Raw genomic sequence first — 27,511 nt, forward strand, 5'->3', positions numbered from 1 at the left:
GGGATACTAGGCCACGGGAATCCCAGGGGAGTATCAGGATGACACCTCTTTACCCTCTCATGATGCATACCACTAGTCTACACACTAACCTGTGCTACCAACAAGCTGAAGATGGAGCTGGTGAGAGTTAAAAGATGGGGCTAGTTCATTTCCTGTTAATTTCTCTTGGTCTCTTGACTTCAGAGATTGCACAAGCATCAGATTTAAAACAAAAAGAAAAAAAGGAGAAGAGTGGTCTAACACTCACATAGCTTTAGGCATCTTTAGATGAGTGTAGGGTCCCATCCAAGGTTACCTTGACGAATCTCGTATAGGAGCCCATATGCTCCAGGCTACAGTTGGTCTGGGCTCAATTAGGGAATAGACTGGCATTTGTGACGAGTTAAAGGGCACTGGGTGCAGACCCCTGCCATGTTTCCTTTAAGATCTTTAACAAGTAGAGGGTGACTGCGTGAATGAGCAACCGCAGAGTCTCTTAAGATACAGAGTATGGCAGGGAGCACAGGAGCATTTTAAATCATGAATTGGTAAATGAGCAAGCAGGTAAATGAGTCAATGAATGAATCCACCCTATATGTCTGTGGCATACATAGATGGAAGAGGAAGCATGAGTGTCTGAAAGACAGGTTATAGAGGAGCATTTCAAAATAAAAACTGCTACCTCAGCACCCTTCCCCAACTTACCAAATCCAAAGCAAGCATAAAATCCTTGTGAGCCTCTTTGCCCCATTTGATCGGTCACTTGCAAACAAGAGTTCTGAAAAGTGCACAAAGGACAGCAGATACATCACGAAACTCACCTCTCTCTCCCCCTTTCAATCTTCGGCCAGCCAGTATCTCTGAACAGAAAGTTAAAATATATTGGCATACATAACTACAGTGAAAACAATTAGCACACCTTCAGTAATTAATATGCACATTCAACCATGTAAAATATATGATACATTTTCACATAACCCCAGCACCCAGAAGTACATATAGTTTATAGCTCATCCACTAAAGAAAAGCAAGCATGAAAACGCTTCATGGCTCAGTAAAGAAGAGTATAATGTCAGAGAAACCAGATTTCAATGAAATGTAATTGGCAGGGCTGCCAATGTCAATCTATTGGGGCTAGGCTCGATTTTACCTTCATGTGAAAGCTTGCCAGCAAGATTCAAAAGTGAGCAACGATCAATCAATGGCGACATAGTGAGAAAAGAAAATTCTTTAGTATAAATAAGGAATTTTTGCAGAACATCCAGTTTCATAATTTAACACTTCATAACATCCAATTACAGCAGGTAGTTAAGGTGGCGAGGAGCCAATGTCCTCTGGACAGCAAGGTTGGTTCCTGTAGTCTTTCTTCGTGTGGCAGGGAGTTAGTTCACAGACATTCATCAAGAACAGTTCCTCACAATAAGTTTTGTGCAGCTGGCAGTCAAGCCAAATTGTAATCTTCCTCCGCCGTGGTTAGTCAAAGCACAGTGAAATCCCAATGAAATGTAAGACTCCATGGTTTATCATGCAACTATGCCATGCTACTTTAAGGAAGGAGTTTTTAAACTCCAACTACCCTGCAGGTCCTCTTTTTCTTTGGAAAGAAAACGTAAAAAGTATTCGCAGAAGTCGGGGAAAATATTCAGTGGTATTTTGAGTTCTTCACTGTCACGAGGAAGAGTGTCATTTTCCACCACTAGTCAAAAGATGTAGAGATGAAAGAAAACTGGTCCAGGCATTTCCAGATGGCATTTTTTGAGTAGGCATATGGCAAACAGGGCAAGAGTTCTACATATAAAGTTCCATCTGATAACAGAGCAGTGCCTTAGACCCTCGCACTGCAGCAGAATATAAACGACTCACTGGTTAGCACAAGAAATAAGGTGTAGTTCACAATATCGCAGTCTCCCCTATCAACATCTATTAATCATGATTTGCACAGTAGACATAAAGGCAATATTAAATAACTGGATAGGACAAAGACTTGCGTGTTACATATATTTGGGTAGCGAGAGAACAGCTCACTCAATATAACAATAGGACTGTTGATGGTATAGTTAACTGTAAATGACATAAAACTGGAACTTACTGCCCCACAATTACATCTAACCCTGAACCCACTTAGTGCATTTACGACAAAGGTGTTTTTTTTCATAGCAACCTTCAGAAATAAGCACTCACTGTTCAGAATTTTCAAATCAATTAAACAGCATGACACCGGGTCATGGTACCTACAGATTGCTCTTAAAAGACGGTACCTGATATATCAGTTGTGACCACCCTCACATATCTGGCATATATGCATGTGAGCCTGCTTTACTTTTCATACTTCAGACATACCTCAAATAAAAAGTGCATATACTTTCCACCATCAAAACAAATCTATCAGTTACTGTTGTTGTATAGGAACAAATTATGTTCATTCATGGCAAAGGTCAAACTGTCCGTGATAATGGCTCTGCAAAAAACTGGCTAATTTGGCAGAAAAACAGACCTGTCATTCTAATGTTAAACATATTTGGTCTCTAGGACTCCAACATCCGATACCCCTCTGTGCTGGAGGTTTAGGGCTAATAATTTCGTCACATGCTGCCTTTCTTCCCTCAAAAGGTATTATATGAAATGTCTGCCAAACAAGTGTAACCTCTGTAAGACATTTCTTTAAAAGCATTTCAGAACTCCCATTAGAAGACCCACGTCATCAGCACCTAACATGACTTCCCTGCAGCAGTGTGACACAACACGGTGCCTCAGCACTATCCACCCACTCCAATGTTGCCAGAAAAGGCGTCCAGGCAATTCCAAGTGGCATAATAAAGATGGAAGTGAAATAATACTGGGAGGTATACCTCCTTCTTTGACAGAATTAGAGTTTCCAATAAGTTTCTGCAGAACAGTGAAAAGCATGAATGGAACAAATGGGCATGGTAATCTCAATTAATGAAAACATTCTTTGTTATTTTTTTAAACTAAAGGGATCAAAAGTTAAATATAAAATTTGTAGCTGGCCCCAAGAGATCTTGCTCTCTATACCCTAATGTGGCTTCCTTTTCATGTAACAATTGACTTGAGGTGAGGTTAGGTTACAAAAAAAGCCTTGAATAGACGGTCGGCTGTGCTGTGGTAAAGCAGATAATTGCACCTTCTAATAGGTGTTAGATTTTATCTCCTGATGGATACATTGAAATTGCTTTAGGATGAATCCTTCCAAAAGCCTGCTTCTACTTCTCCCAAACAATCCTAGCATCTTGGATGGCATACTATGGCCTACGTCCATGATTCTATTATACACTCGGCCGATGCACTGTGCAATTTAGGGAGTTAAGTTTGATTCAGAACTGCCACAGACAAACCGATTTAATCTGTTTTCAAATATTGCTTTGATAATTTAAGAACGCTATGGAATTCTTCCCCATAGGATCCTAATAATGATACGTTCCATCATAATTTCTGCAATTTGGTTTACCTTAGTTGACCCATTAAGTAATGAAAACGATTGCAACGTAATATGAGCACGCATGAATGAACGCTGCCGCAAGAAATTGATTTGATTTCGGTTCAGATTCTCAAAATGTATTGTCTTCGCAGAAGGACACAAGACTTTGAATCTGAGATGTGCATCATTTCTATCACACTTAAAATATTTTACCTTCAAACACTATAAAACATTACAGCAGAATATTTGCTCTGCTTCTAATGAATTGCTTGCTACTCCCAAATTCAGGGGGGGGGGATCTTTCAGAGTACAAGGATCCGGGTCTTTTTCAACTCTATTACCCAGCAATTAAAATCAGAACTAAATCATCTTTCTTTTGTAAAGGAAATGAATACATGGCTTTTCGGTGAATTGGCATGTCAGCAGCAGCAGTTTGTACCCTCCGGGCAGAACACGTTTTTTCTAAAGAGACAAGAGACTTGTTGCAGTGAACATCTGCAGATCTAGAAGCACGACCGTAGCTTGAGGGCTAGACAGAGTTCAGTTCTAATGAACCAGAATTCTTACAATATCTGGGTTGCAATCCACATGACAACATGAGTAGTGTTATTTTCCTGTATGTTTTTGATTTCTCTCATTTATGTTGTCATTCATGTTTGCAGCTTCCCTGTACTTTTGAGCTAAAAAAGTTATGTATTCTTCAGTAATGCCTTTTCTGGTGGATACTTTAACTGCAGATTCCTCACCTTTTAAAAACCCCAGGTGCCAGATATGATCTGGATTTTTTCAAGCAGCTGCTCCAGCATGCTGGTAGGTAGCACCATCGGATTCTGCAGCAGTCTTACACCGCTTCTGGCAGTGATGGTGTGGAGTTGCAGATAGGCACCTCCGTGAGCACTGACGTTAGTTCATCATCAACTTGTCTGCTCCCTGAGACACAGTTCTAGTATGAAATATTGGAGGCAACAGTGGGACAAATCTAACGCGACACATTTTTATGATCACCACATAGAGTGGGGAGGAGGGAGTGCGGTGAGGAATCTGTGATTAAAGATTCCATCAGAAAAAGTGTTACTGAAAAACTTAACTTGTTCTCTGGACAGATATCTCTAACCACGGCGCAGTCACCTTCTGAACAGACACCCAAGCAGCAACAGCTGCCAAAAGGTGAAGTGTCTGAGGAGGGGACTCGCAGCAAGAAATCCTGGGTTACTGAGTGGCCAAAAAAGGCCCTCTCCATGGACTTCATTATAGAGGTAGTAGTGCTTTGTGCACATATGCAAAGACACCAATGTAGCTGGGCAAAAGATAGGATGAGCAACAAAACATCAGATAACTTTGCCCTTAGAGGATCAAGTTGACAGTCCCCACACCAGGCCCCAATTACACCCCCAGAACTGAAGCAATACATTAGGCAAAAGGCACTTAACCACAAGAATCCCATCCACTACTTCAGGAGGTACAATAAAACTAGAAGGACAAAAGATTGGTGATCATCGTCTGGAGTTGGCCTGAGCCTGACTGCCGCAAGCTCTCCTTCAGCATCTAATTGTCGAGGTACAAGAAAATGTATATTCCCGACCTGCTAAGATGAACCATGAACCCTGTCATTATTTTCATGAAAATCTGACGGCCACAGGTAAGGCCGAAGCGTAAAATGGCAAATTGGAAATGCTGCCGACCTCACTCCAAATCAAGGATGGCTGGCGCCTGTGGGACTGCAGTACAAGCACATGGAAGTATGCATTCTGCAGGTCCAAGGACTCAATCCCATCCCCTCGAACAGAAGTGAAAAGCACCTGGGCAAGAGTTAGCATCTGGAATATTCCTTCCGCAGGAAGACATTCAAGGAGACAAAGATTCAAAATCAGCCTGAGCGCTCCACCTTTATTTGCCACCAAAAAATAGTCAGTGTAACATCCCTTTCCTTTTTCTGCCCATGGCAATTTCTATGGCCCTATGTCCAAAGATGACTGAACATCTTCTGGAAGGATGGCAGCAAGAACTGCTTAAGTTAATAGTGAAAACAGGTGGGATGTCGGCAGAGGGAGATGTGAAGAGCAGAGCATAACTCTTCTGAACAAATTGCACCACCCTCTCAGCTGATATTCTAGCTCTCCACGTGGGTAGAAGAAATCGAATTCTTCCCCCTACCAGACAATCTTAGTCATGGCTTGATGACTGTTGAGGCAGGTAAGGGTGAAGATTGTCGTCCTTGGTGGTGCAGACGAACTCTACAATCACCATGTCCACTGTGGCATAAAACAAAATTGGCTGACTGCTGTACGAGCTGCGACGGATGCCTTTGGGGGTAAGCTAGGCTCTACAAGTATCTTTGGAATTTTTTGTACTGTTGGTGGAACTGATGGGTCAGTGAGAGTCAGCCTGTAATGTTGCTATTGTTAAAATTCTCAATCACTGGAGAAACAGGTGCACACAACCAGGCATTGCATCTGGTCAGGACACTGGTGCCCATGGCATAGCCCACACAGTCGGTGGTGTCCAGGGCAGTCACATTTTGCAGCGTCCTATCCATCTTGGATTGTTTGGGCAAGGGTGTTTCTGAATTTGTCAGGGACAAACAAAGTTCTTGCTGGCCAAATCCCAAAGGAGATTTGCATATTAGCAAAGGAGACCAACAGCTTTCAGGGACCTTAAAGCCAAGCTTGCAGAAAATAGCCCTTTTGCCAAATGCATAAATGCGTTTTTACTCAATGTCTGGCAGTGCAGAAGAGAAAGCATGAAGGTTGACTTTACTAAGGAAACTTAGACCACCAAGCTGTCAAGAGTTTGGGACACAGTTAGAAATGCCGGGTTTCCAGAGATTCTGCTATGCTGTGTGGCCACTCTGAGACTAACTGGGGGGGGGGGGGGGGGGGGGGTGCTAAGCACAGCTTCCTCCATGATATCATGTTAGGGCCTCATTAAATGATAGTAAGAGCTCAAATGTAGCACGTCCAGGCTGCAAAATCTCTGGTAAAAGGCAGAGTTTAGTTTACATAGTCAGAAGTTAGAGGTCTAGCACTTCTGCTGTATTCCAGACAAAAACTGTGAAAGATGCAATTTCCTCAGTGGGGAAGGTTGTGGGGATTCCAAGTCTGTTTTGAAGAGAGATATCTAAGCTCCTAGCAGTTTGTAAACCTAGGTATAGTTCAGCATGAGTATAATGAGGGAGGGGGACACGTTATCAGCTTTCTAATCGCTGTTCTCTTCCTGTGAACTATTTTGGAGCCCTTGCACCGTGGTTAGCTCAATGTGAGACATGGAACTGGTGTAGGAGGACGTTGGTTTCACATTGGAAATGGGTGTCTGAACTAGATCCGGATCGGGTGCCGCTGCAATCTGTGTAGGTGCTGGAGTGGTCATGACTGGCGTGGCCTCAGAGACCGGAAGCAGGAAGTGGCTCAATGGGGTCAGTTGGTACCAAGGAAGGGGTCGGCATGGTTCCATGGGAGCTGAAGGTGCACCAGAGGGAGCCATCAGCACTAACTTGGCCTTCATGCGCTTAATGGAGCAACTTGGTCTTTGACTTACCCAAAGACTTGGAATGCAACCAGGCCTTGGTGCAGCATCAGTCCATGACTTGGAACAAGAATGGCTCTGTGACTTGGAGCAAGTCTGTTGTTTAGAGCGCGATCTGCCCTGCTTTTTGTGTTCTGTGAAAGAGTTTCATCTCCCGCTCCCTGATTGCCATCGGGAAGCATGTGCCGCATAAGTTGAGTCATAAACAGAACCCAGATACGGGAGGCAAACACGTGCGCATCGTGACCAATATCTGCTTCCTACAGATGTCAACTCAAGGATCCGCACAACCAGACTGCAGTTTCAGCAAGGCTTAAAATCTGTGGTCTTGGGGCGAGAGATTTTCCGAGCCACACTGTTAAATTTATGTAAAATTTGGGGTCAGAAGAAACGTCAAAAGTTTGGAGCAGCCCTGTAGATCCGCATCCAAGGATGCATAAAGAAAGGCCTAGATGTCAGTGCAGAAGCACCTCCTACTTGCAAGTCTGGCGCCACTCTTCCGGAGGCGATTCAAGGCCGCTGTGAACTCAGATGGTGCCACCTACTGACAGGAGAAGCAATTTAGTGTAAAAAATCTGGATCAAGTCTGACACATGGGGAATCTGCAGTTAGAAATAGCGTTTCCATCTAATAATTACACTTTAGTTGCAATAGACTTTTTTCTGCATCCTTGATTTTGGGCTCCATTCCACATAGTTTCAAACTGCCAATCCAGAGCCTTTTGTGAAAATCTTTTAAATTCAAATGGTTGCATAAGGGAATGTGTGTGCAGTCATTTGAACAATAATGTGCAAATCTAAAATCTAGTGGAGTGGTTTACTTAGCCACCTTTGTATCATCTGAAGCATTTCAGTGCAATAAACTTTACCCTGAACGAGAGTAAGTCAGGACAAAGATCAGAATAGCAAACCTTATTTTTAGGTATAGACAGCCATAAAACGGTTGGGAAGTGCCAATTCTTGGCGGACGTCTGTCAGTTGTTGCCTGTCTTGTGCATTTCCACCCTTGGTTAATCGAAGTTCCAAAGAATTCATTACGTTCTATTTACAGCAACCAACTTGAAAGATTTGATTTATTTACCAAATCAATCTAGAGTATAGCAACGTGATCTAGTTATTTTTAAGAACAATTTTGTTGAGAGACACACCACACTCCTTTCTTTCTCAATAATAGTCTCTTTTGTAAATTAATGGTATGATTGTAGGGTGTCACCTTCTGATCCTAGGTGCACATTTATAATGTTCAATAGCACTAATTCCGACGTAGGATAGTGTCTCTCTTTAGCACCACCAGTTGTAGCGGATGGGTTTCTATACGCAATACTTTTTGAATGCCAAGAGACTGTCGCTGTCTGAAAACGCCCCCGTGAAGGACCTTCATGGGTCTGAATTGCATTGGGGGCTGGATTTGCTCTAAATCACATGGGGAATTTGGAATGCCCCTTTGGCAGTATGTATAAGGGATTTATAAAAATAAAGAGATCGAATAACAATTGAACTCTAGATTACTTATTGGATTATGAATGTTTTACTCACTGCAATAACAATAGTAGACTTAAGTATCAAATTTAGAAACCCATCAGGGTCAACAGGTGGTGCCAGAGGAAGACACTAGCCTAGGTCAGGATTCATGCTATTGAACAACTAGTTTATTTTTAAACCATGATCATTACTACCTGAAAACTATCTTGTATGAAACGTTCTAGCCTAACCTCCTTGTTCAAATTGTGTTGCTGCTTTTCATCCCCAATTTAAGAACCATCTTCGCAAGTGCCGCCTGCACATCATCACTAAGGTTCACTATTAGTCATGCGTCTTAAGGAGCACTTGGTTCCTCTCCATATGGTGTGATGACCTTTCTGACTCAGGCGGTCACCTTTCAGGAGTCTTCACTCCGAGCACAAAAGGGGCTGCACCAGAGGGGTGGGGTTTAAAACCCTGCACTGGCCCCAGGCTACTGTAGCAGCGGCTACACAAGGCTAGGCATATACTCCACCCACATCCTAATGGTCTACTAGGCACAAGTGCAGTAATGATGCCAAAAAAAATACGTTTTGTGACCTCCAATAACTTGATTTATCTCAAACATATTCAAGAGGGTTTACGCTGGGCACATGGCTGGCTGGAGGGGGGCTGACCTGCTGGTGAATTTCAGGGTTCAACACGGTATGATCTTTTATGGTGTGATTGATGGCAGTTATGTGAAGAGCTGATCAGAGACCGTGTGGGAAGAGGCTTCTGGATTACTGGTTCTGTAAACATGCTGCTGCGCTGCAGGTCATGTGCTTGTCTTGTCTGTATATCACCTATTTCGATGTCTCGGCCATGCCGCCTAGCCTTAAGAGGAATGTAAATATTGAACGTGTGAAGTGTTATGCCAACATTGTGCACGCTGTCTAGGTATGTTATTCATTGTGCCTGCATATAATCGGCACCCCTTGTAACATGCAATATCCTGATATGTTTGGAAATAATTTTGAGCTATGCCCTTCTATTAAATAACACAAATTTGGCAAGTGTACTTTTGTGATAAATGGTTGAAGGATGGGAACCTCAACACTACATATGTGCACGCTTTGGACAGGTACCAAATTTGATTTGTGGGCTGGAAACCACATGGTCTATGCTCCTTGACTGGAGTGCAAAGCTGAACAGTAGTTCTGCTAATTTCTGTGTTAAGAGAAGATGCAGTGTTTACCGGCAGTACTAGTCCACGGGTGCAAAGGAGATTAATGACGCGCACACACAATGAATAATTATTTGTAAATATGATCATCTTCACACACACAATAGTTTGTGAAAGGGTGGGGAGTGAGTCCAAAACAAAGTCCTGCGGCTGGGTAACATAAATTGGCATAGATAAAGATCACTTTTCCAGTTTTAGGCGCTCCGGTCAGAGGAAAATTAACTGAAGACTTACCAAGCAGTGTATGAAGATAATTTTTGCACTTATCTATCACATTCCTTAGCTGAAATGCCATTTCTGCACAAATCAACCAGTGGAAATGTAACTTTGAGCTGTTTTTTCAGTACTAAATATTATTGTAACATTTGTCATCATTAGTGCAAATCTGGTTTTAAAGCTATTAAAGGCTTCTTCTTCTGCACCTCATGGTACATCTGTCAATCTCTGAGCTTCCTTGGACTTCTAGATCCTAACATACCATAAAAACATGTACTGCAGGAGCAAAAATAGTTCGTCTAATGACTGACAAATATTTAGAATCATTTCACTAGGCATTTAATTTGGACCATGATAGCTAATTACATAGGCAAAAGTAAGAATGGTTATAAACTTAAGCGACCAATACAATTAGCCAATTTAAGTTTAGAAAACTCCTGTCTCAGCCTAAAGAATTTACTACCACTATCAGAACGAACACAGATAAAAAAAAAAAAACATGGTCCTATTCACCATAATTTACGCTAGGTCGTTTGAGACTTTATAGCTGGAAGTGTGGGGAAATGCTTCAAGTTCAGACTTGGCTGCATCTTTATGTAAAAACCTACATCTATCATAATTTAATTCACTGTATCCAAATAACTATTCATATACATATTTGACTAACTATTCTATGGAAGAGATGGTGCAGGCTCAGGCAAAATCATGTGTGCACATCAAAGGTATGCATTCGCATCACTAACAGTAGCTTTGAAGGACCGCTCTGAAACAGGCAACCGTAAACTTGCAAGACAACAACTAGATCGGAAAATATTTGTTAGCATTTTGATGTGCCCCAGGCAGTGGCAGCAAATTTTTCTGCTATAAGGCAACAACTTTATTCTGGTAAGCATTAAAAAGGAATATTCTTTGGACACTGGAACCCTTGGTTTGGGGAGAAACACGGTCATGGAAAATCTAAACTAATTGCGAAGTGCCAGGGACTTTAGAAAAACAAAGATACGTCTGGTGAGGAGCCCTAAAGAAGTCAAATAACCAGAATGTTTTTTTCCAAACACTGAAAAAGCAAAAAAATATGCCATGTTCAAAGACAGTGATTTAGAGGAGGAAGGAGAATAGAGTGCAGGGCAAAAAGAGACTAACATTTATTGTTTTAGTTCGTAGCTGCCCAAAAAAGTGCAATGGAGGCGCGGAAGGTATTGCTGCAACAGAGAGCATATTTGTTGGACAATATCCTGGAGTTTTAGTTAATGATAAGAGTAATTTAAAGGCAGTAAAGACAAACAAAAGATCATACTCTGTTCTTTACACATTAGTAAAGGAAGAATTAGGAATCGTAGATGGAAGTTTCCATGAACAAGGAAGTACAAATAGATTTACAAAAACGAAAGTTTTGTGCTTAATTAAGAAGCCTGGAACAGAGCCGTGCGGGGTTTTTTGTGTGTGGGCATATGTATACACACATACAGGTGTTTGTAGGGAGGCATAGGGGTGTATCCGTGAGTGTGTGAGCATGCAAGTGTGTGTCTTTTTTCATGTTCACAAGCTAAGATTTCAACAGGTCAAGGAATTGAAACTTGGTTGTCAGGTTCAACGCAAGGAGAGTTCTACGATATATTTAAGGAACACAGAGGAAGGAGTGACAAGTAAAAAATCTGGAGGCAGGTGGACATTAATGAGGAGTATATGGGCCCAAGCTTGTCTACAGGAAGAACATTACAGCATGGCTATGTGAAACTGGAGTGAGACAGAGCTCTGAGCACAAGGACATTCACATTTTCAGGAGTATAACATCTTTGAAACGGAAGGTATGGACATAATTAAAGATGAGACACCGTGATGGAGTTGGATTATACATAGAGGAAAGAGATCAGAAATGATAGGATGGAACACAGAAAAAAACACAAACTATGAACAATCAGCAACATATACCCATGGAGATAAGGTGAAGGGATATCACCCAGTATGCAGCAGGAGACTAGCTACTTTAAAGACAGATTTCCAAATGAACGAATGGGAACTCCATTACTGGAACAAACATGGTCCTGTGCTGTTCTCAGTACAGGGTGCTGAGTACTTCGGAGGGGAAGCCAATAAGCTATAACAGAGGCTTTTAGTATCACTAAGCAATGGTTCGACATACAAGAAAAAGAGCACACATTCTTAAGTCAGATGGGAAGAGAGGTTGGTGAGTGGGTGCAGGTATCTTTTAACAGTATGACAAATATTCACTTTAGGAGAGCAGGAGTCAAGTAAACATGAGGGAAATGCGAAAGAATTGCTGCCATACAAAAACACAATGCAATCAAGATGGGGTAAGCCAAAACGGGCAAGATGAAATGCTCAGATCGAGGCATTGTTGGGATAGCATTTCCCCATTAGTTTGTTCAAACAAGTTCAATCTGCCAATACGTTATTTGTTCTCTATAATGACTGATAGATCTCTTTTTTGTAAAAACTGATACTATTTACAGGGATGACTGTGTGTGCGTGTGTATGTATATATATATATATATATATATATATATTATCTCCTTCATTAATATTTTAATACAATTAATAGCTCTGTATATACATCTTAAATTAAACATTTAAATATTAAGTTAGGTGACTGTTGCAGCTTGGCACCGAAGCGAAGGAGCTTCTGGTGAGGTTCCATGGTGTGCTACATGAAAGTGGGTGGCATTAGGGCGCCAGAAGCACGGTTTTGAAGGGACCAGATAAGGGAGTCGGTAAGATCACAGCATTTGGCTCATACCACTGTCCCACTTGGTGAGTTACCGTTCTGTGCCGTCAATGTCTGTAAGAAAAAACACAACAAAAGGCTTTAGTCACAGACCCACCCATTAAGTTATTCTCCTGAAAATAACCTTTTTATCAACATACATTCAGTATCGCCATGCAGAGCTATTTTCCAACATGATTATGCGATTTACATTATCTTTTGGTAAATAACGTTGCAGTTACATTGTACAGATGGTTCCCCTAACTTATGTACAGCCCAAAGGATAGCTTTTTTTGCACAGATATCCAGTTAGGAAAGCAAATACAAATTTGAGACCCTTTTTTAACTTCCTAATAAGTGTCTGAACTATGAAATACATAGAGGTGGAAATTTCCTTATTATTAAGCACGCATTACTATTAACCACTGCAAGAAGCCAACATGCATTGGGTGGATCGACCTATCCCATTTTTCCAGACTCAATGCATACTTGGTAAGTCGTATGCTGCACAAGTCAGCATCACTAATCGTATGGAAACGCTGGAAATTTAGAATCTGTCTAAAAATGAGAATTGGCAAAAATGTAATCACATGGGTCCCATATGCAATGATCATTAATTGCACAAATTCAACAGCTGTTACAGACAGCTCTGAGAGTAAGCAGTTCTACGTAAGCTTCGGGCATAGGTCTATACATATGCTGCCAAAGCACATTGTTTTTGATTATTCTCTCTAGTGTAGCACTATTGTTTGTAGTGACAAACACAGATTCTGGTCTGGCACAAGAATGTGCAGCCCACTTGATCTCAGCTTCTCCAACTAGTCTCTCCTTTTGGACAGCCCTAAAAAGAAAAGTGAAAGATTTTCACCATAATTACTTCAGTATTTTTAGGCCTACAGTCATCCGTTGAGGCATCAAACAAGTCACTAAGAGTTTGCAGCGTTGCTGCATCACAGGCTCTTCCCAGTGAAGCATCCTGCTCCTGGATGCCATGTATCCCTTTTTCTGGGCTCAAGTCTATTATTAGAATGAAAGACTAGATACCATCGTAACAACATTTCGGTGGGCAGACTCATCCCCTATATTCTTCATCTTATGAAGGAGTCCCTGGCAGTGGGATCGGAGTAGTGCCAGTAAGCCAATAAAGGCATGCAACACAGCTCAGGCAAAGTACCCATCAATGTGTATCAGAGACATAAGGCTGCAGTACTTCAGACAGTTCTAGGTTATTATTTTGGATCCATTAATTACTAAGGTATTAATCCCCCCCTCCCCCACACCCTCCTCGCCTGGCGGTTGCCACTACGTAGTTATAGTTCAGACCATGTTTCCATAGGCAGAGGATTTTTTGAATACCTACAGTGATTCTAGTTGTGTATGAAATGTTTATTGGCGATCTGTCAAGTGGGGCTGAGGGGGGGTCCAAAAAAAAAGTGCATTTGACATGTTAATTCCCATAGGGATTTTGAACATGCCTACAGCCCGATCCACTGGTCGGACTTACACCACATTTGGCAAAACGCTAGCTCTTGGTCCACAAAGAGTGCTTTTTCTTATTTGGGGTAAATCCGTTCAGTAGTTTTTGAGTTATTTAACCCTCCAGATCTCGTGCTGAGATCTGATTGGTTGCCAACTTTTGTGACTCTGCTTCAGCCAAGTCCCTCAAATAAGGTTAAGGAAAAAAAGGAAAATGGGGCACAGTAGGAATACCCTGGCCCCTAGCTCTAGTACTGGGGTCCCAGAGGAACCTTGGAAGGACAAAAACAAAAGCATTTTGGGGATGAGCATTTTCACCAAAAATCGTAGGCAATTTGAGACTCCCGCAACTTTTTAAATTTTTGTTTTAAACTAACAAGCACAGTCTCCCGCACTTGTTTACAGTTTAGCTTCTAGGTGGGCAGTTCCAGGGGCATGCGGGAATAAAGAAAGAAAAAATTGATGGATTATTAATGCATATCCTTACATTCAAGCATCCACTCAATTAGTTTTCAATTGTCTGGCACATTTGTAGTACTGTTTAAATACATTTTCCAGTTATATGCACAGGTGAAGATTTCCTTTGAAAAGTGCAAGATAACAGTAACCTAAAGAAAACAAAATAGGCAAGCACATGGTCAGCTCTGCTGGGCTGTGTCTGTGAATAGCGGGTTGATTCTTCCAGACGTGGCTCACTGTCGCTGCAAGAAATTGCCTTAAGTGACTGAGCGACGCGTTCCCTCACTATCTCGCCAAGCATTTCCCCAAGTCCAGTCTGCAACCACTCATTCTCATTCAATGCGTAACAGAGGGAGGCTGGTCCGATGTTCTGTGAAAAAGCAGCTTTGGATATCGGGGGAGGTCAAGGCAGGGACTTTCGGCCAAGCAGCCGTGAGCAGCCTGGGCTTCAGGGCGCTGTGCTAAACGTCACCAAAGGCGGAGAGGTGCTGGAGAAGATAGAAATGTCTCTAGATTATATCATTAGAATGAACAGGGCACAGCAACACTAGCTGAATAGCAGATTCTATCCATATGCAAATGGCTATTTCAGACCAAGACGGAGCAAGTAGGGATTCCAACAACAGAAAGGTTTTGGCCGGGGTCACTATGGTTACAGATTGCGTATAATGGTTGGAAGGAGGAACCCTTATAAAGACTGGCCTGGCAGCTTGGAAGTCATAAAACCTTTGGCAAGAAGTCAGTTCTCTCAACCGCCTGCCTCTCAGCAAGAGAAGTATACAGCGTCCGATGTATAAAATGAGAATTACCCCACCGAGTTCAACAGAGTGATGGAAACCCATGCCAGGTCTACAGTGAGGGTTGGATTGGTAAGGCGGGCACTTGGGCAATGGGCCAGTATCTGAGTTGAAGCTGTGGGTTGCCTATTTGGCCAGCATGGTGGCCGATTTGGGCTGTCTCTGTTCAGAGGCTGCTGGAGGCCTGCGAGGCCTTTCCGGAAGAAGATGGGCCTCTACTGCCACCCTTTTAGAGGTGTCATTCCCAGGCGCTTGCTGGGCCAGCCCATTAACGTATGCAGACTGAGCAGGGGCAAGGGGCCTGAGCAGAAGTGGCCTTACTTATATTGGGGTGTGGTTAACCATTGTAAACTAATCTACGAACAAATAATCCTGGGAACTTTTTTTTTTTATTATCCCAGTGTAGTTAAAAAAGCATGCCTATTGAGGAAACCCCTCCCTCCCTTCTTTCCACTACACTTAAAACACTGAACTAACAATTAACCCAGCCAGATGCGTGATTATCCCGTCCTATTCTGGGTCCATTTTTAATGAAGAACCCATCGCAACAGAAAGCTTTCAAAGGAGTAGCATTACAGTTTGACATAAACAGCGTAGGTATACAGACTGAAATAACATTGAACGAACGATTCCGAATCCTGTAAGAGCAAAGAATTACCTTGACTCCGAGCAAAGGAACCAGATTTGTCACTACGGGATAGCATAATATTTTGCTTTTTTTTAGGCTGGGAGAGAGCTAAGGATGCCAGAAGACTGGGATCATACAGCCTTTACTAATCTTTGTTTTGTGAATTATTCACCAGAGCTCCACAACTGGAGGATAGGGTAGGCTTACGGAAACACGAGCCCTGCACAATTCGTTTTCTGTAAAGGTGCACATGGGACATTATTTTGTAATGGTTTTTACTCTAGAATTGTTGAAAATAATGAGGGCTATCTTCAAATGAAATAGTGGGTGGACGCTGCTAAATTAAATCATGTAGATCAGTGCAATTTGTTCTGAAAAGTAAATTTTTATTAAAGGCGCACCATAATGTTATTAAATTCCCATTGCTTCAATCATCAATACTCAAGCTTAAATTTTTATTCCGAATGACTCTTAGAGGACACTGTTTAGAGCTGACCTGGGAAGTCCGCAATCAACTTGACAGGAACGTTATCCCAACTTGAATGTAAGATTTTACGTCTCAAGACTAAGGTAGTGCAAAACTCAACAACCTCCTCTTGCTTGTTCGCGGGACAACAGGAACACGTCTCGCTGCTGGAACTTCTACACTGCTTGAACTAGGTGGCACACTCCACCAAAACTCATGCCACTGCCAACAAGTCTGGGTCACTACTGGCGTGTCTGACACGCTCTGAACAACTAAGACACCCCATCGTGGCACTACGCTCCACTGCTGGCCACTTGCTTTATACCCAATGTGACATACACCGTGAGCTGACTAGCCACTATGTCTTTTTCTAAGGATCGCACACTACCGATACATCACAAGATATTGCCTCCTTCCTCTTCACCGTACCACTTCCCTATAGCACACCAGACCAGCGGGAGGAACTAGATGACCCTATGACACACTTCGAAATACAGGAGGCCATTGGATCTCTTGCTACTGGTAGTGGCTCGGATGGCCAACCCACCGAGTTTTACAAGACCTATGTCCGCTTCTGGCTCCCCAGCTGCTGACAGTTTACGAGGAGGCCTTATCGTCCTCTTGTCTTCCCGCTCACCTACGTGAAGCGCCACTTGTATCTCTTCCTAAGCCAGACGAAGATAACAATGATCTGAATTCTTACAGGCCTTTGGCACTGCTCAACATAACTACAAAATACTGGCGGACTGGCTAGCACCTCTGGTGCAGACTCTGGCTCACCCGGACCAGAACAGGTTTGTGCCAGCCCACAAGACATCTCTGAACTTATGATGCTTCTTTTGTGTTCCCATGGTATGCTGCAAGCCAATAGCCCCGGGTGAGATGTCTGTTGCTGGATTTGGCCAAGGCCTTTGACTCACTGGAATGGACTTTCATGTTTGAACACTCGACGGCATTGGAAATCTCTTTCTAAGGCTCATCAAGCTCCAATACACTTGTCCAGTGGCTAGAGTCAAGAGACGTCTTTTGATTACGGATTCAATACAAATACAAGGGGGCACCCGTCATGGCCGCCTGCTCTACCCCTAGCTCTTCTCCCTAGTAATAGAACCACAGGCCCTTGCGCTTCGTGAGAGCAGCGGAAACTGGGGTATACCTCTGGGCAACAGGCTTCACTCCATCTCACTTTATGCAGACATTCTGCTTATTTACCTCAGATGTGCATTCACATACTGGCGTGACTGCCCTGACGCTTGACCGTTTTGCTGACCTCCCCAGCCTACGAGTCAACTGAGCTAAGTCCTGCTCTTTTCTCTTTGATCCTGAACTGCTGGAACCCACATCTCACAATTAATGGGATCTGCGTGATCTGGCAACCCATCATGTTTCTGTATTTGGGCATCCAAGTGTATCACTCCCCTACAGATTTATTCCATGGAAACCTGACTCGGGCCATAACGTCTTTGCAGGCACAGATGAAAGTTTAGCGTACGCTGCCATGATCGGAAGTAGGGTATTTTTCTTCAGAAAATGGTCATCCTTCCCAGTCTTAGCTAATATTTTGCCAGACTACCCCTCTTCCTACAGCCAGACTTCCTTTTTTTACCACCTTGAACAGCTGACAAGGGAGTTTATATGAAACAACTTGAGCTGTAGTGTTGCCCTGTCGAAGTTATATCTCCCCACGGACCAGGGTGGGCTTGCTGTGGCTAACTTCGAACATTATTACCTAGCTTCCCAACTCCAATGGATAGGTAAATGATTGGCAGGCCTGCAACGTCCAGACACTGCAACAAAACGAACTGCTTAGTGTCTGCCGGATGCCTATCATCTGTTCCACACTTGGACGCAAGTGCCACTACCTGACCCCTTACTGTTGGCAGTGGTGTGCCACTATCTTCGCCGGAGCCTCTGACTCAAACAATGACCCACTACGCTCTAGCATTGGCTCTGCTTGGCACTCTTAGAGGTCGGATTTCCATCTCGTTGGCAGAACTAAATCTCTGGAATGCAGTATGCATCCATACCCTTGGTGATCACAACCTTGATGGAGGCCTTCTCCTATACGAATCCCTGACAGAAGATACAGGTCTGCCCTCAGGGCAATTCCTTTTATACAACTCCTTGGTTACTGCATTAGGGAACAAATGGGGCAACATGATACAAGAAAGTCCGGTACACCTCACATTACAATATCTACATGTGATGGGGTTGGGCAGGCACTTAAGCCATTGGTTTGCAGAGTCACTCTGCATCCACGCAGCACAACCACTTAAACGTCTCGGACGCTGCAGGAGGTAGGATGTTCTGGCTCGTCCTGCACAGACAAAGAATGGGCAGCCTTGCTGGAAAGCATGGTTCATGTTCCCTGTAATGCCTGTTTCTGTCGTATTCAGTTTTACATTGTACACACTGCCAAGATCAACCGGTACTTCCACCGCACGGATGCTGCCTGCCCCCTTTGTCACTTGATAGATGCTGATTTTCTCCACATGTTGTAGGCATGCCCACCCCTGCAATTATACTAGTGAGGTGTCACGCGCCTTCTGGCCACCTGCACTGGTCGCCCGGCACTTCATACATGGGAAACATGTCTCCTTGGCCTTTACAGTAGACGCAAGAAGCAGAGAGTCATGTCTCGCTTTCTTGACCTGGGGTTTCTGAAGGTAAAAACAACTCATTCCCCATCGTTGGAAATTGCATGAGCCCTCAACCTCGAAGCCTGGATGCAAACCCTTATAGTGTGGGCTGTGGTGGAAAGTGTTGCCCTACAGCGCGAAGACTATTTTGACTGACCCGCAAACGACTGCTCGGGATACCCCCGATGCCTCAACAAACAATTGAGAGAAAAAAAAGTTGTGTAACACAAATAACGCATTGTTCCTCTACACGCCATACACCAAGTGTGCAACACTCTCCCCACGCACGCCGTTCCAGAAGTTCACTCCATTGCCCTGAACATACATAAATAGCTAATAAGTATGGTAAATCTGTACATTGTACTTCGAGAAATGGGTAGACCGGAAATAAACAATGTACAGAGATGCCGCATTTAGAATGTGGCCTATCTGAAAACCCAATTAGCAAGAGGCGAGATCCTAGAGTACAAAAGCAAAAAAACATTTATTGAAATTTGAGGTCTTAGTGAAAAGTATTCAAATACCTAATGGCAGTCCTGTTGTGCTAAAAATTGCTAAAGAAGAAAAGGTCCTAAGTTAGCCTCTACCATCCTATCTCGAGATACTGCTCTTTTTACAATTAACCGTGCAATAGTTTACTACAATCGCATCAATATGGACCATAATGTTGCACAGGTAAAATTAAAGCATTACTCAAGTGTTTGCTTTAGGATTGCACAGCTAGACTTTTTGTGCTTAATGGAAGCAAGTTTTATAAATGTTTAAGGGCAGTCCATTGAGAGAACATGATGAAATGTAGGGATGGAGGAAAATGTCCCCCATATGGCTCTCGACAACATGCAACTCTTGCTATCACCATAGAGGTCGCTTTCTGACCCACTACCTGCTAAGGATTGTGGTTTTCTGGCTTCTCCCGTGCTTTCAGATTTCTAAAAGGGTTTCTCAGTCCTCTATAACCCGGTCCTTTGCCTATTCATATGGGAGCTTGATTTCGTGTGTGTACATTACTTTGATATGTAAAGCCTTATTGAGGAGCATGAGTGACGCTTCTGGCTGTGGACATACTAAGTTCTATTATTCGAATTTCCAAGATGGAGGGCTAGAGGGTAGAGACAGACCCTTTCAGGGATCCTTTGCTGTGGGTCAGACTCTGGATCGTTAAGGAGAGGAGACAGTGGGCCCCTTTGAAGATAGAGAGCTTCCCCCTGCCCTTCCCTGGAACATTGTTCCATGAAGGGCTACGTCCTTCCTCCTCAGTTTAACAGGTAAAGGGGGACAGCCTCCATTGCCCTTGACTTCTGAGTTGCCTCAGGAGACTCCCAGCTCCACCCCACCTCCTGCTCGCACTTCGGGACAAATACTTCACCTAGACCAGTCTGAATGAAATAAACAATACAGCACTGCTTCTCACCCTGAACCAGACTCAAAATTGACAACTGAAAAACACCATGGCTATTTGCAATTTTGATATAAACAAAGAGACAGAAACTTATAGGCATCAATAACTCTCAACTAGATTGACATCTCCATACCAGTGGTGCATAGAAAACCTTTGCCCCAGGGTTGATTTATGCACGGTTATCTCCCATTGCCAGGTTCAGGTCTAGTAAATGTGGGAAACTTCACGTTGGACAGCCAGAAGTTGCTGTTTGGACCGTACCCTGAAAAAGAGAATGGACCCCACTTATCAGGAGGGACCTGAGGAGCCCCTGCTGGAGGCAGAAGTTGCTCAGAGGAAGTAGGGCCATCGAGGAGCTGATTCAGGATAATCAAAAGAAATCCTGTGCATATCAGTGGGAGAGATGTGCCTCTCAGTGAGGTTGGAATCCAAGAGCAGCAGAGGTGATGCTAGAGCATGACTTAAATCCATATCATGTGGACGAAGAGTTACCTGGGAAAGCCAAGTCTGTAGAAACCCCTTAAAAGTGGTAACCACCACAAGAAGCCATCTGAGGAGCTTCAAGAAATTAGACCCGCTGTCGGTGCTCTACACTGAAAAGAAATCTTAGAGCATTGTCCAAGAAGACAGCATTCTAAACATAGTACTCATTTGGGATGCGCACCTACCTGTTTGGGTGGTGGGTTTGTGTCTGGGCAAGAGGAAGGTTCCCCAGCCGCAAGATCCATTAAGGTGTGACAACCCAATCTTCTCACAGCTGCCTCTGTTCACCTGATCTATCTGCCTTGCTACAGATTCCAGCCGCACACCAGTCAGTTAAGCTGGGATGAGACCACTGCTCCCTGAAAATAGAGGTCCATGCGAATCACTCCACGAGCAGCGAGGATCAACAAAAGACCCAAGTCACACAGGCACATCCTGTGACAAAACTCATCTAAAGAGCTATACAAGAGCCTGCATGGAAAGGGGGGGGTCAACTCTTAGGCAAAGGAGAGGACTCTAGTTCTGACAGCCCCATTGACCTCCTGAAACAACCTCATTATCAGGGGAATCCCGAGAGACTGCTAAAGGTAGCACCCTGCGGGGGTTGTCACACAAGAGTAGCCTAAGCGGCCTTCAGTGTTAATCCCGGTGATGGGTAATATAGACACCCATTTTAGCCTTTGCTTCTGAACGATGTATTTACAGTATTGTGTTGTGTGTGATTTACAGTAAAGTACAGTTTCTTTTTAAAAGGTTAAGACTGGTTTGACATTCAGTTAACTTAGGGTGATGCTCTGTTTAGATCTGAGTCTCTAACTCCACACTACCTCCTATAGTAAGTCTTTAACTACATGCTTTAGGAATCTTAAAGGTCATGTGCTAAAGGGGTGCACTTGATGCTAGGTTTTGGGGTGCAACAGTAATATTAAGCTCTTGGACACCAGCAGTAACACAACATACAATTAGATCTTTAAATAACGTATGTGGGGAAACTAAAAAGTTCTTCTCTAAGGAGAATAAAGGTAGGCTCATTAGTAGCAACAAAACTGAATGGTATGATGAGAATTGCAAAGCTTCTAGAGCCGAGTTAATGGCCACTGTCAAAAATGAAAATAGGATTCTTTTCAGCAAAATGCAGGAAAAAAATATAAAGCAGCACACAAAATGGGCAAAAGAAACTGGGAGGAAGCCCTGTGGCGAGGCCTCCTTTATGCAGCAACAGTAAAAGATGGCAATCAGTTTTATGGTAGCAGAGGGTACCAGGAATAGCATAATGGATAAAACATCTCACATTCAACCACATCTCTGAGTTCATCATTTTAGTGCGTTATACGCAAACTTATCTGAGACACTCCGATGGAAAAGACTGCCTAGGGGTGTTGTGTTTTGTTGCCTCAGATATTTTCAGTTTAGATGATACAAGGATGTCCCATTCCACACTACAGAAGAATAAGACTGCAGGCTGGACAAAATTCAGAGTGACCTTTAACTCTCTGAACTAATAATTCGGAGCTTTATCCTTAATCAATGTATCATTGCAATTTTATTGGCGGGCGGAGGGGGGTGGGGTGATGCCAAATTACCTGGTTAGGTGCTGATGCGGTGCCAGTTTAAAAAAAAAAGCATTTGCAATGCAATCGGTCTCGCCTTTGGGACCTTATAAGTGTGAGAAGTTGGCCTGATATATGATGTCACTAATTCTAGTGTACACCTTGTATCAGTCCAAACAACCCTTATGGTGATTGGTTGTAAAGTCAACCTTATAGACCAGCTATCCTAGTGGTAGCATGGACAAGAGCAGTCTTAGGCTAAACTCTGAATGGCATGTGAAGCCAGCTGTTATACCATATATAATCCCTTGAATACCAAATGAAAGGACACCACAACAGATATATATAAAAATAGAATGTATTTATTCTAGTCAAACCCTCAGCACTCTTTGAGATTCGAGGTAAGTACAACACAGTCTTATTTAAGCATACATTAAGTCACACAGGTAAGTAATACAGTTAGGCCCTAGGGGCCACGCAAACCATATACTAAGTAAGTGGTATAAGGACCACTGTCACGAACACAGGATAGGCCTAGGGAATCGCTGGGGCTACACTATACTACCAAAGGTTAGGAAGTGGGAGGCCCACGGGATTCAGGTGCAGAGTGGAAACACTCACGCGTAATGCGTAAAAGTCGATAGAATTACTAGCAGTTAGAAATTAACAGTTTTAGGACACTTCTGGCATAGCTAGAAAGTCGAGACTCGGAAACTAGACCCTAGGATAGTCACTACCCTTGTGAGCACCGGAGTACTCAAGTTACCAAGCCCACGGGCTGCGGGTGCATAGGTGTGAACTTGCGTCGGGTTTCGTCGTGGATTTCTATGGATGCCTGAAGGAAAGTTGCTGACAGGCAGTCAGTGAAGAGTGTCCGGTGGATCCCAAGGTGGAGATCAAGAAGGAAGGAACCTGTAAGCAGAAGGGACAGAGTCTAGGTCACCAGCCAGGAGCCGGGAAGGAACCAGGAAGGAACCAGGCGATGTCGTGAAGATGCAGGTGAAGAGGTGAAGCTTGTCGCAGCAGCCACGGGTACCAGGAGACGTCGAGGACGACTAGGACCAGGAGGTGAGCTGTCCTACGAAGGCTCTTGCTGTCGGCGGCGGCGAAGTCGAGTCAGGACCCAACAAGCCTTGGCAAGCGGAACCCACGCAGGATGGAGGACTTGCTTCTGGTGCAGACCAGGAAGGTCTGGGGTGCTTCTCTTTCACAGAGGAGCGGGTGCCAGTCTGGAGGAGCCGGACCAGCAAGATGAAAGTAAAGGTTCGTCGTCGCAGAGGCAACTAGCCAGCGGGCCAGCAACCGGACAACACGTCGAGCAACACAGGTTCAGAAGGGCCCCACGCAGAACACGTGAAGTGTGGGGAGCTGGTCTTCTTTGCAGATGGTCCTCGGGAGTGGGGCTTCTCAATTCCCCAAGCACAGCCTCGAGGGAGCCTCGGAAGTCGCGCTAGTCAGTTACTAGCCACTTTTCCCAAGTCGCCGGTCCCACGTCCCTCGTCGCCTCCACGGGTCTCAGCTTCGCTGGAGATGTGGATCTGGTTCAGAGGTGTCTGGAAGTCTCGGCGCTGGTCAGTCTCTGCAGTCGTCCCTCGTAGGATTCAGTCGCAAAGCAAGCAGCGGTCGCTGGATGGTGCCTGGTTGCCCAGGGTGGTCACTCCTTGGCCACAAGGGAGATTTCTTCAGTCTTCTTCCTGAGTTCGAATGTCGAAGGTCCAGAGTTTCTGTTCAAGTTGCAGATTCAGGTTAATCTAATTTAGCAGGGCTCAGCTAGCTACTAATATACTGGGCTAGTGGGCTGGGCTACCTGCAAGGTCCCTCCTATGGGTGGGACCAGGAAGGGGAGTGGCTACACCCCCTTTCCTTTGTCCAGTTTCGCGCCAGAGCTGGGGCTGGAGTGCCCCAGCACCGGTTTGAACTGGACTATGCATGGGACACCTTGTGTGCCCCAGGCAGTGTCTAGTTTCATTCAACCCTCCCTGCCCCAATACACTAAATCCTGTCTAGGGTGGTGGTCGCACCTCCCAAGGCAGGAAACCTATTGTCCAAGCCTCCCTCGCTGGAAGGACTCCCAGCAGCAGGAGGTCAGACTTGTGTCTGTGGCAGCCGCATCCATTTTGTGATGCTGGGGCTCTGGTTTACTTTAACCGGGGAAGTAGGTTTCAACATATCTTCTCCCTCTAGAAGGGAGGAATAATATCCTCATTGCCAGAAATGGAAAAGGGTATTATTCCAAAGTGTTAGACACCTTACACAACATGTTTCGATAAAGCCAAACCATAGTTACCATAACCGTTTAAGATTATAAGGTACTTTAAGAGTATATGGTAGGCTATATCATAGAACAACTATAAGGACATGGTTCCAAAAGCTGCAGACAGGCTCAGCTCATGCTAGAGCACCATCTCACATGTTACCAAGCACTCTGCCTCCAGGATTGTTAAGGCCTGCCATAGGAGTGGCTGATAGGTACACATGTGTCTATATATAAGGTAGGTATAGGAATACTACACCTAAGCAAGGGGTGATTACACGACCTTGCCCCAGCTGAGTGATCAGCCAGTTGTGTCATAATGGAAGGCAAGGGGTGGCATAATACATGCTGCCGCCCCTGGTAGGCCTAGGGTACACCTATGTACTGGGTACCTAAGGTACACTGTACAGGGGCCAATAAGGTGATCCTATCCAATTGGGTTATGCACCTAAAGTACATAGTATCAGTTTAGAGAGAACAGCTGGGCTGTGGGTCTGATTAGCAGGCCCACAGCCACATCTAAGTCGAAAACCAGTGAAGCAAAAGCAAAAAGTGGGGGTGAACATAGAAAGCAGACCCTACTCTCTTACAATAAGTATTTAGCTATGCAGCACATTAGCCTGGGTGCGGCTACATCTACTGTTCTTTAACATGGAGGTAAAGTAAGCACCAAACTGCGTGACATGCCAGGTATGGAAACATATGGAGAGAAATATTGCCTTTCAGTGGGAACTGGTATAGTCCAAAGCTCTGTTTTTAATATTAAATCAGGGCCTTCGGTGGTCATATCACTGAAAATACAATATTTAAAAAAAAATCTTATTGTCTACGGGTGCTCGTGGAAGACTATTTCTATGGATTGGAATCTAGAGAACCTAAAGTGATGCTGGTATTTTACTGACCTCTGCTGGTCGTTTTCTATCAAGAAAGTTTGTAGTATCTTGTTAATGTTAATATCCTGTTATCTCTCTACCTGCTTAGCTCAGTGTGAATGTGCCGTGTGCTCTGTGGAATGTTGGAGTGATGATGTTGAATGGAATGTTTGGGTGCCTGTGAGGTAAAGTGTAACAGTCGGAGCATGGGCTGAGCAGCAGGCAGGCTGCTCCTGGCGGGGCTGCTTCACAATAACTCAACAACCTGTAACTGAACTTAATAAATCTACTGAAACTACATCTTGCCTGCTGGACTTAATAACTACAAAGTTACATAGTGGCAGTTGCCAGCAAAATAAAAAAAGAAAGTCCCTCAGCACAAATCAATTCTGGTTTTTTACTGACCTCTACTGATCGTTTTCTATCAAGAAAGTTAGAGGCAGTTGAATAGGAACAAAGTCCCAAAGCGGAAGCAGACAAGTCCTAGGGCTGATCTCCAGAGCCCACAAAGTACATAGACATATAAGTATATACTAAAGTATATACAAGAGGTCTTGAATGCTCAACCTAAATGGAGACAAGCGCTTTCAAATTACAGGCCAATATGCCTTTTTGATATATCCCAGAATTGCTAGCAGGGTTTAGAGCAAACAAGTACTATGGACCACATTTTTAAACTTCCTCTAATTCTTTGGAAATATGGGACCATCAATAAAGAACATATACATGTAGTATTTGTTGGTTTACGTGCAGCGTTTGACCTTATCCCTGCCCTAAAACATATGGGGGTGTCCCTGCATGTCATAATAAGACTCCACACCAATAATTATGCCCAGACAAGATAGGGGTCAGAAAGATGAACTGACCAAACTTATTAGGGTGGACAGGTGAGTCCAACAAGGTTGTGTATTGGCACCTACCCTGTTCACCTTATACATTAATGGGTTGATAGAGTCATTGGTTAATTGTACTGGGGATCTCCCTACGATTGCTGGCCAGAGGATATTGTCACTATTATTTGCTAACTATACCCTTTTAGTTTCTAATCCTCTATGGGGCTGCAGAACCTACTGAATCGATTTTCGCTTTTCTGAAGGTATTTTGGGTTAGAAACAAATGTAGCCAAAACTAAATTCATGACATTCAACCCACATAGGTCTTTTAAAGGGAAGATTAGGCTGGGTGATACATATCTGGAACAGGTGAAACGATTTGATTATTTAGGGGTCAGGTTTATCAATACGTTAGCTTGGTCCCCACAAATATCTAGGAGCCAGACAACACTACAACATGTGTGGTACTCCATTTCCAAAAAGCTAGAGAATTCAAACTTTAGACCCATACTACCGTTTATTGACATTAATAGGGCTAAAGACAGTACCATAATTGAGAACAATTTCATATGAACTGTTCTTGCTCTTCCTCGCTATGGCCACAAACTCCAATTCACTTAGACCTTGGTTTGAAAAATGTATCTCAATTGGCTGCATTTAGGCCTTTGGCTTTTAGGGTTAGACTCTGGACAAATGACTCTCCTCTCTCCCTACGAGAACCAGTTGTGAAGATTCTTGCTTCAGATACAAAAAGGACAATACCCTGGTTTAAGCATGTCAAGAAATGGTTAAATAGTCTGGGGATGTCTGAGTTCTGGACTAACTCTGCAGCAATGTCGGGACCATATTAACAACCAGTGGTTAGGCCGCTCCCATGTTGGAGAGCTAACAAGCAGATTTCTGGACTTTAAAAACAGAATGATCTGTGAGGCTTTTCTTAATTGAATCAAACCACTAGAGGAAAGATCCTTGTACTTAAAATTCAGATAGGGAAGTTTTCCATTGAATGTGATTCGGAGCAGATGGATGGGAAGAACTAGCTCGCCAAACTGTCTCTTCTGCCCTGCTAAGTCTGAATCTCTGGACAATTTC

At 43.7% G+C, this 27,511-nt stretch overlaps 1 protein-coding gene across 1 annotated transcript in view; it reads right to left on the minus strand.

Moving 5' to 3' along the window:
* Positions 1-12,368: 12,368 nt before the first annotated feature.
* LOC146798344 (WD repeat-containing protein 20-like) overlaps positions 12,369-27,511 on the minus strand; it is a 116,441-nt gene continuing 101,298 nt past the window's right edge. Inside the window, exon 4 of the mRNA XM_085625607.1 lies at positions 12,369-12,638. Within this exon, the coding sequence (XP_085481733.1) occupies positions 12,591-12,638 (48 nt within the window). The 3' untranslated portion in view covers positions 12,369-12,590. The remainder of the gene's footprint in view (positions 12,639-27,511) is intronic.

The sequence above is a fragment of the Triturus cristatus genome, chromosome 9 (assembly GCF_964204655.1).
Source record: "Triturus cristatus chromosome 9, aTriCri1.1, whole genome shotgun sequence".
Classification (NCBI taxonomy): Eukaryota; Metazoa; Chordata; class Amphibia; order Caudata; family Salamandridae; genus Triturus; species Triturus cristatus.